Genomic DNA, 20,183 nt, shown 5'->3' with positions numbered 1-20,183 from the left:
ATAACTTTAAAAAAATCAAAAGAAATAGATTTAAATTTGTTTCTCAATTTTGTACTTTGCATTTACCATGCTTTTCCTTTGCTTCTCATTCTTTCTTTCCTTCTTAAGTTGGTTCAGTTGTCTTTATCCTTTAATTCCTTTTTCTTGTTTAAAAGTTTTATATTCAATTTCTATTTTTTTTAGATTGTATCTATTTATTCATGAGAGACACACAGAGAGAGGCACAGATAGGCAGAGGGAGAAGCAGGCTCCTCACAAGGAGCCTGATGTTGGACTAGATCCCAGACTCAGGGATCATGCCCTGCGCCAAATGCAGACACCCAACTGCTGAGCCACCCAGGCATCCCTCAATTTCTACTTTTGAGGCAGACACTGCTACTAATTGCCCATCTGATACGCATTCTCCCTTTCTTTCTCATTAACAGAAACTTACTAGATTTTGCTTGGTAGGGTAGTGGGCCCAGTGTGAATTATTCTATTTCTCATCAAGTGGTAGCTGTGTAGCCTCAGAAAAGAGCATGGCTAATGAAGTATATACAAACCTCTGTTGAATAAAGCTTCTAGAAAGCTCTTAATAAGAGGGCCAAATCAGCTAGCATGTGCTTTTTGCCCTTTGTTTTACCTCTTTTTCTGCCTGCGGCCCTGGAGATCAACACTGAGGAAACACAAAAGCAGGAAAAATTTGCATTCCATTTTAAGAACATTTTGATATTAGGAACTATTAAGTTGGACTAGCAACAAGAAAGATTGTGAATTGTTCTTATAACAATAAGATAGAATCTCTTTTGTTAGGAAGGGATGGTTTCTTCCAGGCAGGTAACCTAGAATACCTTTTAAAGTTATTTTTCAGAGTAATTTCAGAGTTACATATAAAATATGTAACTAAGATCTGATTCTTCCATAAGTAAATGCAGTCATGCCATCTTTAAATGTTAAATCTAATACTGTGCTATGAATTGGTTTCACAGGTCTTGCTAATAGGATTAGTTAGCTTTCTTATGACATTCATCATACTTGGATATGTGGTTCTGAAATTCAATAAAGATTTGTGGGATTTGCAGTCTTCCATACTCTTTAGCATGATCGTTGGCATGACAGATCCTGTTCATTCTGTGAATTCACTGAAAACTATTGGTATGTCAGATTTATTTCTTTTTCTTACATTGAAAATAAAAGGATAAATTATTTTCTTTTGATCTGGGTTTTTTTTTTTTGCATGATTTGTGCATGATTTGTGTGGAATAGATATTTATGCTACTTTTCTTGCAGATGGGGCATTGGTTGACTTGAAAGATGCAATGCAAATAAGGTGACCTAAGATCTGGGATAAATAATGACAATTATAATCTCAATGGATTTTTTATTTTTTAAAAATTATTTATTTATTTATTTATTTATTTATTTATTTATTTATTTATGAGAGAGAGTGAGCCCAAGTGGGGTGAGGGAGAGGGAGAAGCAGACTCCACGCTAAGCAGGGAGCCCCATGCAGGGCTTGATCACAGGACTCGACTGCAGGACTCCAGGATCATGAACTGAGCTGAAGGCAGACACTACCAGTGGAGCCACTCAGGCATCCTTCAACGGATTTTTTTTTCTTTTTTTTTTTTTGATGTAGTCCCAACAGTTTATTTTTGCTTTTATTTCCCTTGCCCAAGGATATGTACACATAAATATGTTGCTGAGGCCAATGTCCAAGAGATTACTGCCTATGTTTTCTTTTAGAAGTTTCATGGTTTCATATCTCACATTTAGGTCTTTAGGTTCAAGTTTTACAGTACACTGGAACTGTCCCCTCTGAACCACTTACTACAGAGCAGTGTCCAACTTTTTTAACAGTGTTATCCAAAGAATCATTCTGCAATGATGGAAATATTCTATAGCTCTGCTTTCTGTTAAGATAGCCACTAACTGCTCATGACTTTTGAGCATTTGAAATGTGGATCATATGACCAAGAAGATGAAATTTTAATTTTGTTTGTTTCTAATTAATCTAAGTCTAAATAGCCGTGTGGGTCTAATGGCTGCCATATTGGATAGAACCGTTTTACAAAAAAAAAGCTGAGCAAGTCACTTCCCTACTTAAAACCCACCAACAGTTTCCAATGACCTTTCAAATAAAGTTTAAAGTCCTCAGTTTGATATTCAAAGACAAGCTGACCCCTACCCCATTACTTTCTCCCTGTAACCCCAGTGTACTTGGTCTTCTTTATGTTCCTGTGACATACTATGTTCCTTCCACCCTCCAGGAGCTGATTCAGGTTGCTTTCTCTGCCAGGAAAGTTCTCTCCATCCTCACGCAATACTCCTCTTACATCCTCCATTTCTCTGGCCAAAGCCTATTCATTTCTTAAGTCTCTTTCTCTTATTGATACCACTTACCCATTCATTTAGCAAATATTTGTTGAATTCCAACTATGGGCCAAGTATCATGCTAATGAGTGAGAGTAAAGGCAATAGAACAAGAAGAAAAGTGACCTTTCTAGGTAATATAAATTAGCATTCTTATTCCATTCCACTGAATTCTAAGTGTCAAGGTAGAAACTCTGTCCTATCCCCAGGGAAACTTTTCCAAGGCTCTGCTACCTCTTGTTAGAACTGCCTCCCTTTTGATGTGCACTCTCACTATTACTATTCAACATAGTACTGGAAGTCTTAGCCTCAGTAATCAGACAACAAAAAGAAACAAAAGGCATCTAAATCAGCAAGGAAGAAACCAAACTTTCATTCTTTCCAGATAACATGATAGTCTACGTAGAAAATCCAAAAGACTCCACCAAAAAAATTGCTAGAACTAATGCATGAGTTTAGTGAAGTTGTAGGATATAAAACCAATGTACAGAAATCTGTTGCATTTCTATATACCAATAACGAAGCAGAAGAAAAAGAAATAAAGGAATTGATCCCATTTGCAATTGCACCAAAAATCATAAGATACCTAGGAATGAGCCTAACTAAAGAGTTAAAATATCTGTGCTCTGAAAACTGTAGAACACTTATGAAGGTAATTGAAGAGAATACAAAGAAATGGAAAAACATTTCATGCTCATGGACTAGAAGAACAAACATTGTTAAAATGTCTATACTTCCCCAAACAATCTACACATTTAATGCAGTCTGGATCAAAATAACACCAGCATTTTTCACAGAGCTAGAACAAACAATCTAATATTTGTATGGAACCACAAAAGACTCCAATTAGCTAAAGCAATCCTGAAAAAGAAAAACAAAACTGGAGGCATTTCAGTTCCAGATTTCAAGCTATATTACAAAACTGTAGTCACCAAGACACTATGGTTCTAGCACAAAACCAGACACATGGATCAATGGAACAGAATAAAGAACCCAGAATTAGGCCTACAAGTATATGATCAACCAATCTTCGACAAAAACAGGAAAGAATATCTAATGGAAAAAAAGACAGTCCCTTTAACAAATGGTGTTGAGAAAACTGGACAGCAACATGCAAAAGAATGAAACTGGACCACTTTCTTACATCCTATACAAAAACAACTTCAAAATGGATGAAATACATAAATGTGAGGAAACCATTGAGATCCTAGAGGAGAACACAGGCAGCAACCTCTTTGACTTTAGTCATAGCAACTTCTTACTAGACACATCACCAGGGGCAAGGCAAGCAAAAGCAAAAATGAACTATTGAGACTTCAAGATTAAAAGCCTTTGCACAGCAAAGAAAACAATCATAGCAACATTATCAACAATAGCTAAACTATTACAGAGTCCAAATGTTCATCAATTGATGAATGGATAAAGAAGAGGTGGTATATGTATACAACGGAATATTACTCAGCCATCAAAAAGAATGAAACCTTGCCATTTGCAATAATGTAGATGGAGCTAGAGTGTATTATGCTAAGTGCAATAAGTCAGTTGGAGAAAGACAAATACCATATGATCTCACTCATATGTGGAATTTAAGAAAGAAAATAGTTGAACACATGGGAAGGGGGGCGGTAAGGGAGAGAGGGAAATAAACCATAAGAGACACTTAACAATATGGAACATACTAAGGGCTGATGGAGGGAGGTGAGTCGGAGGATGGGATAGATTGGTGAAGGGTATTAAGAAGGGCACTTGTGATGAGTCCTGGGTGTTGTATGTAAGTGGTGAATCCAGTTCTCCAGAAACCAAAATTGCACTGTATATTAGGTAACTAAAATTTAAATTAAAACAACAACAACAACAACAACAACACCCCACACACATTTACTTTAAAAAGAAAGAAAGAAAAAAAGCACTACCTCCCTTTTGGACTAGCTAACCTTAAGCGGGTAGTGGAAGGGTGTATAGTTTATTTAAAAGAAATGGGTAAAAAAAAAAAAGAAATGGGTAAGAATATAATTTGGCAAACATGTTCAATAATAGCTTATTCCCAAGAGAGTTTCAGGTCTTGCAGTACTTCCCCTTTTATTTGGTAATAGATAATTTCACTCTAAAATATCCCCCTGATTCATGTTTTATTAGCAGTAGTAAAAACATGAAATGATTAGATGCTATGGTTTCTGTTTTTGACTCAGAAATATTTTCCTAACCAATTTGAAGGTATTGTTTATATTTAGTGAAAATATATTGCCTTATGATTGGAATGGGAAACCTCTAAACTTGCCAGCAAGTGGAATTACCAATTTTACACCACCCATTTATATTTGCAGTTGGGAAAATGTAAGTTTTAAGACACTTTTGGTGGTGATATCCTAAATTGTCATATTTCTCAAAGAGTCTAATCCTGTCCTCTTTTCTTTCTCTCTTTTCTAAGTACAATTTTTATCCTATTTTTCCTTCATCTGCCTTTCTTTTTTAGCCATTTGTATTGGCCAGTTGTTTTATTCACCTCATTTTTTCCTGTTCCCTTTTCTGAAATCTCTTGACTATAAGTGGCTATAGTAAACTATAAACTTTATTGCAGTTTCTGCATTTAACTTTTTTTCAAAAAGGAAGTGTAATAGAAATAAGTGTAATAGAAAGTGTAAATAAGTGATATTAAGTGTAATAATAAGAAAGTGTAATAGATAGATAATAAGTGTAATAATAGAAAGTGTAATAGAAAGTTTTCTATTTCTTTAAAAGAAAACTAGTAAAAGTATTTAGCTCTTAGTTAATATTTTCCTTAAATCAGTAATGCTCAAGGTGATATGTGGATTCTGGATCCAATAACATTTTTTCCTAGTAAGACAAATTTGACTCATTTTTAGGGAGGGATATCACTCTTGCTTATTTATGGTGTTTGCAGAGTCACCATTTAGGCTCTATATTGTCCTTTCTTCAAAACAGTTTATTTCTAATTGTCATAACACATTAATTTTTTAAGGAAAAATATTTTTTGCTATATGTCTAAAATTATCATAATATACAAAACTACAGTTCCTACAATGTAAATAGTGCTTCTTTTGATGTGGTGCCCTATGCAATGCATCAGGCTCGGTGTCCTGACCCACTGAAAAATTAGTGGGGGTTCACATGTGAATGAAAAGGAACTTGTCTATTCATAACCTGTTTGAAAAGAATGCATTGGGCTCACACAGTTTTTTACTTTAAAACAAATCTGGAGGGACATCTGGATTGCTCAGTTGTTGAGCGTCTGCCTTTGGCTCAGGGCATGATCCCAGGTCTGGGAATCGAGTCCCATATCAGGCTCCCTGAGAGGAGCATGCTTCTCTCTCTGTCTGTGTCTCTGCCTCTCTCTCTGTTTCTCTCATGAGTAAATAAATAAACTATTAAAAAAATAAAACAAATCTGGAATGGGATCTTTTAAAGGAAGAAAATACAAAGTTATAGTATAATCTCAATTGAGGAAAAAGTTTATAAGCTTAGAAAAAAAGACCTCAACATTAAGGTTGTATCTGAGTTGTGAAATTGCATGGGCTTTGTTTTGTTTTGTTTTGTTTGTTTTATTCTTTCCTTTTCCAAATTTTACAATGAATTAGAGAATATAAGTTAGTTCCACATTAAGCCAATAAAGAATGAGAGAGTAATTCTTGTGGTATTTTGCCATTAAACACAACTAAAGTCAAATTCAAAGCTTCATACTTCAGACCTTGTATTTTACGTGTTCCTGGTTGACTCACTGAATTTGAGGGAAATGTGAAAGAATTTCTTGACCAGCTGAAGCCAAAATCCTGTTAGCTCTAAACCTGTTTAACCAGTATTTTTGTGCCTTCCATCACAGTCAAAGCTAGCAAAAAGTAGTAAGCTGAATATTCGTTAGCAACCCTCTTGGGCATTTCCTGAGTGCAATTTGAAACTGACCCCCGTACGTGCGTGGAGGGCAGGGAGAGATTATAAAGAAAGAGTCAGGCCACTGCAGGTTAGTAGGTAGCAGCTCTTATAAGCAAAAGAAACTTACATTCCAGCCATCAAAACAAAATTGAACTGTACAAGTCAGTGGTCTATATCTGCAGAGTTATACAACCATCATAACTATCTAATTTTAGAACATTTTTTATCACCCAACAGAAATCTCTTACCCATTAGCAGTCACTCATCATTTCCCTGTCCCCCAATCCCCTGGCAATCGGTAGTCTATTTTCTGTCTATGGGTTTGCCTATTCTGGACATTTCATACAAATCAAACCATACAATATGTTTTTTGTGTTTGGCTTCTTTCACTCTATAATGTTTTAAAAGTTCATCCGTGTTGTAACATATATCAATCAATATTTCATTCTTTTCTGTGGTTGAATAGTTCAATTGATTATTATGAATAATACCACTATGAACATTCATGTACAGATTTTTGTGTGGACATAGACTTTCAACTCTCTTGGGCATATGTCTGATATGAAAGGGAGAGAGAGAGAGAGAGAGAGAGAGAGAGAGAGAGTGTGTGTGTGTGTGAGTGTGCCTGAGCATGTGTGTGTGCCAGGGGAGGGGCAGAGAGAGGTGGAGAGAGAGAATCTTAAGTAGGCTCCACACCCAGCATAGAGCCTGATGCAGGGCTTGATCTCATAACCCTGAGATCATGACCTGAGCCAAAATCAAGACTGGATGCTCAACCAACTAACCCACCCAGGCACTGTATTTATTCCTAAAATGTGATTTTTGTGGAGTTTAATGATTCATGTTTATTCAAGCTAAATATTGCGTCCTGAGAAGTGTTTTGTCTCATCCCAAAACTCAAGCATAGTTTGAGGCCATGGACACTTCAAAGAATACTCTTGTCCTGTTCCTTTCTTATTGGAGAGATAAAAAATGGTGATTATGGTTGTCTCATGGAGCATCCCAATCATGGCTTTTTTTTTTCTTGTTTGTCTGACATATTCCTTCTCTTGTATTTTTGTGTTTCCTGTGCAAGAGCATCATTTCATGTACCAAATTAAATTATGTTTTATATTTCCTTTTCCAGGCGTTTCCAAAACGTATACTGATATCATAAGAGGAGAATCAATGATCATTTGTGGCTTCACATCCATTTGTTTTGGAGTTTTTCGGAGTGACTTTCTCCACATTTCCATGTTTACTGGTAGGGGCATCTTTTCTATGTGCATATTTTCTTTCTTTCTTTCTTTCTTTCTTTCTTTCTTTCTTTCTTTCTTTCTTCTTTCTTTCTTTCTTTCTTTCTTTCTTTCTTTCTTTTTTTTTTAAGATTTTATTTATCCATGAGAGACATAGAAAGAGAGGTAGAGATATAGACAGAGGGAGAAGCAGGCTCTATGCAACGAGTCTGATGTGGGACTCGATCCCAGGAATCCAGGATCACACCCTGAGCCAGAGGCAGATGCTCAACTGCTGAGCCAACCGGGCATCCCTATTTGCATATTTTCTAAAATGATTCTTGTATGATGCATTTCAATTCACACTGAAATTACAATACATTAAAGGGTGCCTGGCTGGCTTAGTCAGAGGGACATGTGACTCTTGACCTCTGGGTCGTGAGTTTACCCCCATGTTGGGTATACAGATTACTTCAATAAATTTTAAAAATCTTTAAAAAATTAAAATAAAATACATTCAAAATGTCTTAACTTTACTGCTTTCTCTATAATTTACTTTTGGACCAATTAAAATAGCATATCAGATGATAAGAAAATAAACATCTATGTGTTTTCTTGGATAGTAAAGGGGAAAGAATATTAAATGATTTCATCTCTTTCCTTCAACCCCCATCCTCCAACCCCCCCCAGACACACACACATCAATCATCTGGCTCAGAGTAACTTCTTTCCTGGATCAACCTGGATCTCAATGGGTGGATACTAAGAATTGACTTGATCCTGAATTTGAGCTTGAGGGTGAAGTCAGAATGCTTCAAGAAGTACTGGAAAGTCAGGTGCTAGAAGCGATTATAGATTCATGTGGTTAAAGTTCACTGGGATATGGAACATATTGCCTTGCTAGGTTTTCAGATGTGGTACTAGTAGAAAAGAAAGGGGGAGGGGAGCAGAAATCACAGCACAAAAAGGGAAAAGGTGTCCTCCTGATCTGTTTATGTGATAGTTTTAGGAGAGGAGAGGTGCTTAAAGGAGAAAGAAATATTAGTGGTAAAGAAGGATTTGCAGTGCTTTTTTAGTGGGGAGCTATAGACATTTGGGGTGGGGCCATCTTTGTTATTTGGGCATTGCTTGGGCATTACTTGATACCTGCTCACTACTGCCACTAGTGCCCTCAGTTATTGTGATTATAGAAAATTTCTCTTCTCCATTTCCCAAATGTCCCTGGGATGGGGGCAGGGGGCACAAATGGACTGAAGGTTGGTGGGGACCCTGAACATGATTTGCTTGGCCCTAACATACTTTGTAAAAAATATGAATTTGGATGTCTTTTGGTTGAGCATTCACCCTCCAGTGTGTCGCAGATTTCACATTTATGCTCCCTGCCTGGCTTCTGAGGACATTTGAGTCTGTTGTCCCTGGATAAGTGAGCCTCAGACTGAAGACTGTAAGGGAAATATATTCCCAGAGTGTCTGTGTTGCCAGGCTTTCATGGGAAACTCCCACTTGCTGAAGAACAAAACCCCATTCAAAATCTCAAAAGCAAACCAAAGTGCATAGACCCAAATGCCCTCAGTGAACTTCTTTTTTCATTTGTTTTCTTTTTTTAGAGTTCCGTGTAATCTTGGGCCTTTGCTTGGACATCTTGGGAAGCATAATATGTGGATATTCGTGTTCAAGAATCATTCAGTTTATATTGACTGACCTCTTTAGCAATACACTTACTAGCGTCATTCTTTGCATTTCCATGGTGTACATGACTTTCTACATTGGTAAGACAGAAACAAATACAAAAAAATGCGGTCCTCGAAGTGAATTTTATGTATTTTTTTCCCCCATTGATCCTGAATCCAGTTGCCTCTTCCCAACTGTTTCCTCCTTGTTGTGGTCCCTCTGTGCTTCCTGTCATATTATCCTGCCACTTCTGGCTCTTTTCTAGTCTCTTAACATTCCCTTAATTTCAAGTCCATGTCCCTTCCCTTTGTATTTCTTCTCTATGTAATTACTCTTTTATTCTTTTTGAACTCCACACTTTGACCTTATATTTAGTCACTGGCAGTCTCCTGGAGGAATCAGCTCAATGCTAATTCCTCTTCTGACCCTTAGCAACTCATCTCTAAAATGAGATTGCTGGGAGAGATGCTTCAAAGGTCTTTCCAGCTCAACTATCTTTCATTCAATGGGTACCAGACTGAGGAGACTAGGAATAGCAGCATTTATCAGCAGCTGGGAAGCAGAAAGGGAGAGGGGGAAATCAGGTATACCTGCATCTGGAAGAGAAACAGGAGAGTGGAATAATCACAGGAGTCAGCGTGCCCCACAGTGGTAGACTGGCAATAATCACTTGCTAGTTTAGCAAGACTGGCAATGCAAGTTTTTACTGGCGTGAATGGGGTAACCAGTCCCCAAGAGCCATTGTAACTGCATTGAAACAGTCAAATCCTGCTTCTGCTCTCATGCCACACAATGGAGCAACTTCCATCTGTGGAAGACCTCTGGTATCAAGGGCTTCATTGCCCCTCGTGTTATCTTCAGTTATCTAAAAGTGCTACTTCCTCTGGAGGTAAATTGCTACCCAGGAGTTGCGTACGGCTCCGAATCAGTAAAATTATGGACAGCATTCCCTGAAGGGTCGTTTCCATGATCCTTTTTCTTTTTTTCTCCCAGTGAACCTTTTATGGATGCTTTAAATGTCTGAAGAAAAAATTTTAAAAATTAATATTTCCATTTCTTCCACCAGATCATGAATTCCTTGAGGTGGAGGCTATCTTATTCAACTTTTTATTTATTCTCTTTTCTCTGTTCCCTCAGCCAAGCCCAGTACTTTCAGTATGCCTGAAAGTAATTTAATACACGTTGGTTGAATAAACTGATACTAGTTCCTGAAGAGCTGTGGAATTAGGCAGACTTGAATTCAAACCCTAGCTTCACAATTTATTAGCTTGCTGATCTTGGAATATTATTTATCCTCTCTAAGCTTCAGTTAGTTTCCTCATCTATAAAAGTGATGCAGTAACACCTAATTGATAGGGGTGTTGCTGGCATTAATGAGATAATGTGTGTTATGTGACTTGCTCATGCTGATGTGTTGGAGATAGCTCTTACCACTTTGCCAGAGCTGATTACACATATCTCTTTACAACTCTATGCAAGTGGCATCATTTGAAATTGGTCATATTGGGAATATTTACACTGTGGAAATTGGCAGACTCTGTCCATCAGGGATTTTTTTTTAAACCTCCAGAGAACTGGTTTTTAACACTTACCAGCCCACCACTGGACTCAAGTTAGGGCAGCCAACTTATGTTGATTCCTTTCCACTTTCTGAGGTGCTTCCAGTCAGTACTTGGGAGGCTTGGAGTAGCTTCTCCCTTTTAGTCTCAGAAGGAATCACTGCTGAAGGAGACTTGATATTAGACTTCTAGCCTCCACAACTCTGAGATCATAAAATTCATGTTGTTTAAGATAGTTTGTGTTACTCTGTTATAGCAGCCCCGGAGACTTCTCTCTTCTCCATTGCACTTTCCTGGGCTTCAGGGATTAAAAACCCCCTTTGGGCAGTCCTTTACTCTTATATTTAATAAGTCCCTGACAGCAGAAGTCAGTAACAGACATGTTATCAGGAGAAGTTCCATTGCCAGAAGTTCCATTGCCAAACATAGATAAAATTCTAATCCACACATTCTCCAATGTTACATTTCTGTAATGTTAACCTAATTTTTTTTTACTTCACTAATGAACACTCAGTCAATTGGCTTACGTCCAGGGAATATCTGATTAACGTTAGATTGGGGTGTCACCTCTTTTAGCACATGCTGTAATTTCCATTTTTGTCTCAATTGTGTTCAATTCATGAAACCTGGACCTTGAGAAATCATTTGCCCATTCATTCTTTTTCATGAATTAAAGCAAAAACAAAACAAAAAAAGGTGTAGGCATTTCCTCACAAAGGACACAATGCTTCTGGAACATTGTTGGTTGACAGGTAGTATAGTTGAAAATATTAATATATTGGCCCACGGAAGAAAATTTGACTTAGGGTACAAAAGGCACTTGAAGAGTAAATGTATAATTCATGAGACATGGTGGGCTTTATAAAAGTGTAGTTCAGAGGTATATCAAGAGAGGTGCTTATACGAACATGAGGAATATTTTATCAAGTGACATTACTCAGAATTTCTGGGGAATGAAAATAACAAAAAGCAGACAACTTTGTTAGTCTTATTGTTTTAAAAGTCTCTACAATGTAAGCCTTTATTGCCTGTACCAATTCTGATTGTTCACTGTCCTTCACCATTGTCATTGGTGTAGGTGATAAATGTCAAAGGCCTTCTGTCATTACCTGAATATATTTTAGTAAGAAAACATCCAGTCTTGAATCCTCTTGCTTTACTGGAAAAAAAAAATCCCTTTGATGCTATTAGGAAGACCTTCACTTTTTCTAAACCAGAGAGAGGATGAGAGAGACAAAGATTGAGAGAGCCACTTGTATACAGCATCAATATTCCGTGATGCTTTTTTTTCCATTGAGTCAGAAAAACTGTACAAGTCTATATTTAACAAATCAGGTTTATGCTGATGAAAATCGCTTCCTTTATTACGTGGTCCATGACTTTCCCCCCTTTCAGAACATTTAAAATACAACTGAATATAATAGCATTTGTAATTTTGTAAAAACGCTGTCTAATTATAAAAGTAATACATATGGATTGTAGCATTTTGGAAATATCTAAAAAGTCAAAGAAGAAAAAAAAATCACCAATAACTGTGTTATAAATTAAACCATGGGTACATTTTGGTATATTTCTTCAACTTCTAAAATAATTCATATAAATATACATACATATGTTAATGTGTGCATTCATACCATGTAATCCTATAACACTGGATTATGCTAAATAAGATGACGAGTTTTAAATGAAGTTATTTACTGGTTTCCTCATAGCAGACATTTCTAAGTACTGTCTATTACTGAAAAAGACTATGATGAGCTTTAAAATCCAGTAATACTAATTATAGGGAAGTGGAAATAAGATTTCAAGAGACAGTTTCCCTATTATCGCAGTTACCAGCACTACTGGTTTTACTATCATTGGTTATTTATATTAAATTCAGTTAGATAAGTAAGTAAAAAGAAATCTAAAATGGACTTAAGTGATTAGATAAACTGGGGTGTCTGCATGGCTCAGTCAGTTAAGCTTCTGCCTTCAGTTTGGGTCATGGTCTCAGCGTCCAGGGATCAAGCCTCAATTCACTCAGTCTCTCTGCTCAGCGAGGAGCCTGCCTCTTCTTCTCCCTCTCCCTCTGCCTGCTACTCCCCCTGCTTGTGTTCTCTGTCAAAATAAAATCTTAAAAAAAAAAGTGATTAGATAAACCAAAGAGATAATAAAATTCTCTTCAAAAAAACAGTATTAATTTGCTAAGCACTAAAGTGAATGTATAAAAACAATGGCATAGTAGTAGTGATTATATCATGTATTCTTTGTTTTAAAAGTATGCCAAAGCACTTTTCATGTTATTTAATCTATTATGAATGACAACTCTGTGGGGTATTATTCTTTTACACCCATTTTACAGATGCAAGGATACTAATAGAGAAAAGGGAGGTCACCGTCCCAGAGCAGCCAGCTCTGCCTTACTCCAAAGCACTTCAAATTTCAGTTTCTACTATTTATTAGACACACATTTGTTGACATACTATCTGTGGCTGCTTTTGCACTACAATAGCTGAGTTGAGTAGTTGTGACAGGGACTATGTGGCCCACAAAGACTAAATATTTACTATATCATCCTTTACAGAAAAAATCTGCTGACCATGATCTACAGGACTAGCTGATTCCTTGAAGCAACTTTCCAAGAAATGTGACTCTTAAGTTTCTCACCAAGTCTTTGCTCAAGATTAAGTAACTCAGTGTGCATATTCGAATGCAACTAATTTTATTCATTTTTTTTCTCCCCAGGGGAATCTTTTGGAATGTCAGGAATGATTGCCTTAGTCACTGTAGGACTGAATTTAGATTCCTTAAGCTTTAAACCGAGGATTGAGTTAACAATTACTAAGTAAGTCTCCTATTGTGTACTTGGTATAGATATCTTAAAAGGTTAGTGCCTAAGTGGTTCTGCCTTCTTGGACACATAAGACTTCCCTTTTATAACATTTTTCTGCCTTTTATTTTTGAATTTTATTACCAGTTATATTTGAAAGAACTTAAGGTACCAAAAATTGTTGACATCAATTGATGTTCTTGTTATGAATAATGTATCTGTGGTTCAGAGTTTGTGGTCTTTTTATACATAACTCTTGACAAAAATTTACTTTGGACTGTGGGAAATTAAAAAAAAGTACTTCATTCCTTTGTTTCCTTCATGATGTCCATGAATGACAGCATCCTAATATGGGAGCTGGAAAAGAAAAGTAGCAGAAAGATGCGATGCTAGCAAAATTCTTACCTGTCCTTTACACTTGGTAATGCAGGGTGTCATACTAATCTCTCTGGATGGAGGGAAACCCCTGTGTCTTCCCAGATTCATGAATTAGACTTTCTCTGAGAGACTGTGCTAAATTACGGGATTGTTTCAGAATTATTTCACAACAGGTCATAGCCCACTGTAGATCAAACGAAAGCAAATGTTAAAATTAGAAAAATAAGCCATAATCCTGAGTTTTCCCATAAGATTCCTTTTTTTTTTAAAAAAAAACATGGAGGACTATCCATTGTTCTGAAATTATGTCCTGCCTTCTTTTTGGTGTTTAATTTTTTATTCTTTAATGAAATCCCAATAATAGAAAATGGTACTTAAAAAATAACTTCTTTTGACAAAATAAAAAATTGGCACCTATAACTTCTAATTTTGTATCTATGTGAATATGACACTTAACTGGTTTTTAGAATCAGAAGCTTGGGAATAGATAGTTCATAGAACATGCACTTTTTGTCTGAATTTGGACGGTTTCCTGTGCTCAGTCATGCTGTCAGCATCATTATAAATCCTCATTCTATTCATTTAATTGTTTATTCTTGAACTTATTCAACCAATCCTTTTTTAATGTCACCTGTGGCCTGGACATTGTATCTTAGGTTTGGGCCTACATAAATAAGTCCCTTCTCAGATGGCACACACTGTTAAGTAGTGGGCATGTTTATGTATGAAACTAAGTGTGAATCATTATATATTTATTGGGATCCTACTATATGTAGGACATCTTTTTTTAGGTCTTACGGAGACATTTGAAAAAGTATTTTACTTAGTCCATCATTTCTGAATTTCAGAAAACTAAGCATTGGGGCTTGAAGTCCCTGTTATATCCTTCCTTTCTCTGAGTTCTGAATCTAATCAATAAAGAGATGGGAATCAGAAATTCAAACCATCTATTCAATAGGGGTAATGCTGTGTCAGAGAGCATGGTTTCCCTCTGAAGCCAAAATGAGGCTTCCTAATGCTTCTTTCCAAATAGATCTTGAGACCTATCTGTAGGGAAGCTGGTTTGTGGAACAAGCACACTCAGCTAGTTAGCTGAAAGGGAAAGTCCCAGTGGATAGGCCCAAGAGGAGGCAGGGCTTGCAATCTGCTTGTAGAAATCAAACCTGGCCGGGTGCAAGCATATTACCACATGGAACCAGAACAGCCCTGAGCCCTAACCACTATGTTCTGGTCTACTCAGTAAGGATCTTTGGGGGCGGGGCTATGTGTATAGATATTTAGAAAGCAATATGGGTGATTCTAATTCACTTGTCTGCCTAACAAACCGTGGTGGTATAGACAACTGACCCTATAGGAGTTCACTTCCACTGAGAGTACTTAGGATGGTTTCATGAACAACACAGGATTAGAGTTAGCCTTACAAGATCTTTAGGAATTAAGTAGATGGGAAAACAGAGAGGAGGGACTTTCAAGGTAAGGGACTTTCAAGCAAATCATGAAGGGAGAAATCCTGCATTGAGGTGATCCACCAGCCAGGGGAGGAGGTAGAGACCCTTATTTCTCTGCCTTGCTCTTACTATTCTTCTATGAGAGGCAGCCCACCGCCATCGGGTGATGAGGGTATTGGAGAATATGGAGCCGGGTGTATTCTAGTTCCAACAAAATACTTTTAAATGTTGATAGTAACAGTATTAGAGGCAAGGACCTCTGCTTGACAAGAATGACTGATATATGATACATACTTATTTATTTATTTATTTATGATACATACTTCTATGTGAAAAGGCAACTATTTAAAAAACACATTGCTTAAAATGTGATTTGTTTTCCATTCATCCTAGGTTCCTAATAATGTTTTCGTCTGTATACCAACAGTTAATATATACTTTCTTTGGCATTGTAATTGGATGTGGAGAAACCAAGTATTTAAGATTTCACACTGTGGTTTTCATGCTCATCTTATTTGCAACAGTGAATTTTGTAAGGTAGGAATTATATTTTTAAGTTTACTTACTGGACCTAGGCTCTTAACCCTAGGATTAGAATTGGGAAGCAGTATATTATAGCAAGAAGAGCTCTGGGTATAGAGTCAGAAAACCTGTGTTGTTGTCAACGTCCTGACAAATGCTTGCTGAGCGATTGGGGAAACCTGTTTACTCTTCAGTTTCATGTAGAAAATGAGAAGGGGCAAGAACAGCAGCAGCAGCATCATGACCCATGAACTCAATAGAAATCCACACTCACGGGCCCATCCCCATGTACTGAATTGCATCTCTGGAGATGAGATCCAGGAAACTGTTTTAACATGTTTGTTAAAGTTTGAGCAACACTGGAGTGGATTAATGGCTCCTAACATTTTTGTTACCTTTCATCCTCATTTGTTATCTCATAGCTATGGTATAACCATATTATTGAGCATCTACCATGTACATTATACCATTAATAAAATACAGCCCTGTGAAGAGGTGTTAATTGCATCATTTCACAGATGGAGCCCAGGGAGGTTAAAAGCTTGCCTAGAGTTACCCAATTTGAAGGGCAGAATGTATAGTGTTAATGATAATTCCTTATATTTGTATAAAACTTCTAACACTGTTTTTAAGATTTGAGTATTATATGCAAAAGTTAGACAGCAGATTTAGTTTGTTCCAGAAAGTTCGAACTTATCAATAAACTGATTATTTTCTCTTCCCTGAAAAAATTTTATATGAAATTTAGTTTTCTACCATGAAAACATTGATACATCAGGTGTGATTTTTTAAAAAAGGTTTTTTACTCCACAGGTTGCTTACTATTGTATTAGTGAGCCCTCTTCTGATGCATGCAAATTATGAATATAATTGGAGATGGGGAATTGTTATAGCATGGTCTGGAATTAAAGGAATTTTTAGCTTACTCTTGGCTCCTGATATTCATAATCTGGCTGACCAAAAAGTAGAGTCACCGCAATTGGTAGGAAAAATCGTATCTCATAATTATTCGTACTTATTTATTTTGTAGTATTTGTCATAGTACCAGTGATAAAGTTAACCATTTTTTAAATGTCAATTTTATTTAAATTTAGATTTCAGTTAGTTAACATATAGTGTTATATTAGTTTCAAGTGTACAATTTAGTGACTTAATACCTACATACAACACCCAGTTATCATCACAAGTGCCCTACTTAATCCCCTATCACCTATTTCACCCATCCCCCCCATGCATCTTCCCTCTGGTAACCATCAGTGTGTTCTCTATAGTTAAGAGTGTCTATTGGCTTGCCTCCCTCTCTCTCTTATTTTCTGCCTTTTCGTTCATTTTATTTTTTAAATTCCATGTATGAGTGAAAACATATGGTATTTATGTTTCCCTGGCTGACTTATTTTGTTTAGCATAATATTCTCTAGCTCCATCCATATTGTTGCATATAGCAAGATGTCATTCTTTTTTATGGTTGAGAAATATATGTACATATATGTCACATCTTCTTTATTCATTCATCAATTGATGGACACTTGTGCTATTTCCATAGTTTGGCTATTGTAGATAATGCTGCTATAAACACTGGAGTGCATATATAGCTTTGAATTGGTATTTTACTGTTTTTTGGATAAATGCCTAGTAGTGCAATTGCTGAGTTATAGGGTAGGTCTATTTTCAACCTTTTGAGGAACCTTCATACTGTTTTGCATAGTGGCTGCACCACTTTGTGTTCATCAACACCTGTTGTTCCTTTATGTTCTTTATTTTAGCCATTCTGACAGGTGTGAGGTGATACCTCATTGTAGTTTTGATTTGTATTTTCCTGATAATAAGTGATGTGGAGCATCTTTTCATGTGTCTGCTGGTCAGCTATATGTCTTCTTTGGAGAAATGTCTATTCATGTCTTTTGCCCATTTTTTAGTTGGATTATTTGTTTTTTGGGTGTTGAGTTGTATAAGTTCTTTATATATTTCAGATACTAATCCTTTATCAGAGATTTCATTAACAAATATCTTCCCCCATTCCATAGGCTGCCTTTTAGTTTAATTGATTGTTTCCTTTGCTGTGCAGAAGCTTTTTATTTTGATGAAGTCCTAATAGTTTATTTTTGCTTTTGTTCCTTGCCTCCAGAGATGTATCTAGAAAGAAGTTGCTATGGCTGATGGTAAAGAGGTTTCTGTCCTATATTCTACTCTAGGATTGTAATGGTTTCCTGTCTCATATTTAGGTCTTTCATAGATTCTGAAGTTATTTTTGTGTATAGTATAAGAAAGTGGCCCAGTTTCATCCTTTGCATGTTGCTGTCCAACACTATTTGTTGAAGAGACTGTCTTGAATATTCACTCCTACTTTACCAAAGATTAATTGACCATATAATTGTGGGTTTCTAGATTTTCTATTGCGTTCTACTCATATATGTGTCTATTTTTGTGCCAGTACCATATTTTTTTGATCACTACAGCTTTGTAATATAACCTGAAGTCCAGAATTGTGGTGCCTCCAACTTTGCTTTTCCTTTTCAAGGTCGTTGGGGGTTGTTTTCAAGGCTACATTGGGATTTTGGTGTAATTTTGATAGAGATTGCATTAAATGTTTAGATGGCTTTGGGCGGTATAGACATTTTAAGAATATTTGTTCTTCTAATCCATGAACATGGAATGCTTTTCCATTTCTTTGTGTCTTCTTCAATTTCTTTCATCGGTGTTTTATAGTTTTCAGAGTACTGGTCTTTTACCTCTTTGGTTAGGTTTATTCCTAAGCATTTTATGGTTTTGGTTCAATTGTAAATGGGATTTATTCCTTAATTTGTCTTTGTGCTGCTTCATTATTGGAATATAGAAATGCAACAGATTTCTGTATGTTGTTTTTGTATCCTATGAATTTATGGAATTCATGTATCTGTTCTAGCAATTTTTTGGTAGAGTCTTTTGGGTTTTTTATATCAAGTGTCATGTCACCTGCAATTAGTGAAAGTTTGAATTCTTCCTTGCCTTGCTTTTTATTTTTTCATTGTCTAATTGCTGATGCTAGGACATCCAGTACTATGTTGAATAACAGTGGTGAGAGTGGACCTCCTTGTCTTGTTCCTGACCATAGAGGAAAAGCTCTCAGTTTTCCCATTGTGAATGATACTGTGGGTTTTTTTTTTTTTTTTTTTGTATATGGCCTTTATGATGTTAAGGTATGTTCACTCTAACTCTACGTTGTTGAGAGTTTTTATCATGAATGGATGTTGTACTTTGTTAAATGCTTTTTCTGCATCTATTGAAAGGGCCATATAGTTCTTATTCTTTCTTTTATTAATGTAGTGTTTCACATTGATTGATTTGCAAGTATTGAACCGCACTTGTAGCACAGGAATAAATCCCACTTGATTGTGGTAAATGATTCTTTAAATGTACTGTTAGATGTGGTTTGCTTTGAGACTTTTTGCATCCATGTTCATCAGGGGTATTGGCCTGTAGTTTTCCTTTCTAGGGGAGTCTTTATCTTGTTTTGATATCAGGGTAATGCTGGCCTCATTGTATGAATTTGGAAGCTTTCCTTCTTTTTCTACTTTTTGGAATAGTTTGAGAAGAATAGGTACTAACTCTTCTTTAAATATTTGGTAAAATTTGTCTGTGAAGCCATCTGGCCCTGGATTTTTGTTTGTTGGGAGATTTTTAATTACTGACTCAGTTTCTTTGCTGGTTATCAGTCTGTTCAAGTTTTCTATTTCTTCCCATTTTAGTTTTGGTAGTTTATATGTTTCTAGGAATTTATCCATTTCTTTTAGATTGTCCAATTTGTTGGCATATAGTTTTTCTTACTCTTCTCATAATTGTTTATATTTCTGTGGTGTTGGTTGTTATTTCTCCTCTCTTGTTCATAATTTTATTTATTTGGGTCCCTCTCTTTTTGATAAGTCTGGCTAGGAGGTTATCAATTTTATTATTTTTTTTTCAAAGAACCAGCTTCTGATTTCATTGATCTGTTGTATTGTTTTTTGTTTTGTTTTGTTTTTTAGTTTCTATATCATTTATTTCTATTCTAGTCTTTATTATTTCCGTCTTTCTGCTGGCTTTAGGCTTCCTTTCTTGTTCTTTCTCCAGCTCCTTTAGGTATAAGGTTAGGTTGTTTATTTGAGATTTTTCTTTCTTCTTGAGGTAGGCCTGTTTTGCTATATGCTTCCCTCTTAGGACTGCTTTATTGCATTCGAGAGGTTTTGGACCATTGTGTTTTCATTTTCATTTGTTTCCATGTATTTTTTAATTTCTTCTTTGATTTCCTGGTTGACTTATTCATTGTTTAGTAGTATGTTGTTTAATCTCTGTGTATTTGTTGTCTTTCCAAATTTTTCTTGTG

General features: G+C 36.2%; 1 protein-coding gene across 1 annotated transcript in view; it reads left to right on the top strand.

The window, feature by feature from the left end:
• The window catches only part of SLC9C2 (solute carrier family 9 member C2 (putative)), a 92,589-nt gene that overhangs the window by 14,511 nt on the left and 57,895 nt on the right, over window positions 1–20,183 (top strand). The window contains exons 4-9 of the mRNA XM_055319023.1: window positions 969–1,134; window positions 7,367–7,483; window positions 9,062–9,223; window positions 13,412–13,511; window positions 15,716–15,859; window positions 16,658–16,826. Of these exons, the coding sequence (XP_055174998.1) occupies window positions 969–1,134; window positions 7,367–7,483; window positions 9,062–9,223; window positions 13,412–13,511; window positions 15,716–15,859; window positions 16,658–16,826 (858 nt within the window). The remainder of the gene's footprint in view (window positions 1–968; window positions 1,135–7,366; window positions 7,484–9,061; window positions 9,224–13,411; window positions 13,512–15,715; window positions 15,860–16,657; window positions 16,827–20,183) is intronic.

The sequence above is a fragment of the Nyctereutes procyonoides genome, unplaced genomic scaffold (assembly GCF_905146905.1).
Source record: "Nyctereutes procyonoides isolate TBG_1078 unplaced genomic scaffold, NYPRO_anot_genome, whole genome shotgun sequence".
NCBI lineage: Eukaryota > Metazoa > Chordata > Mammalia > Carnivora > Canidae > Nyctereutes > Nyctereutes procyonoides.
Note: the sequence above shows the minus strand (reverse complement) of the source record. Positions and strands in the feature narration are given on the sequence as shown.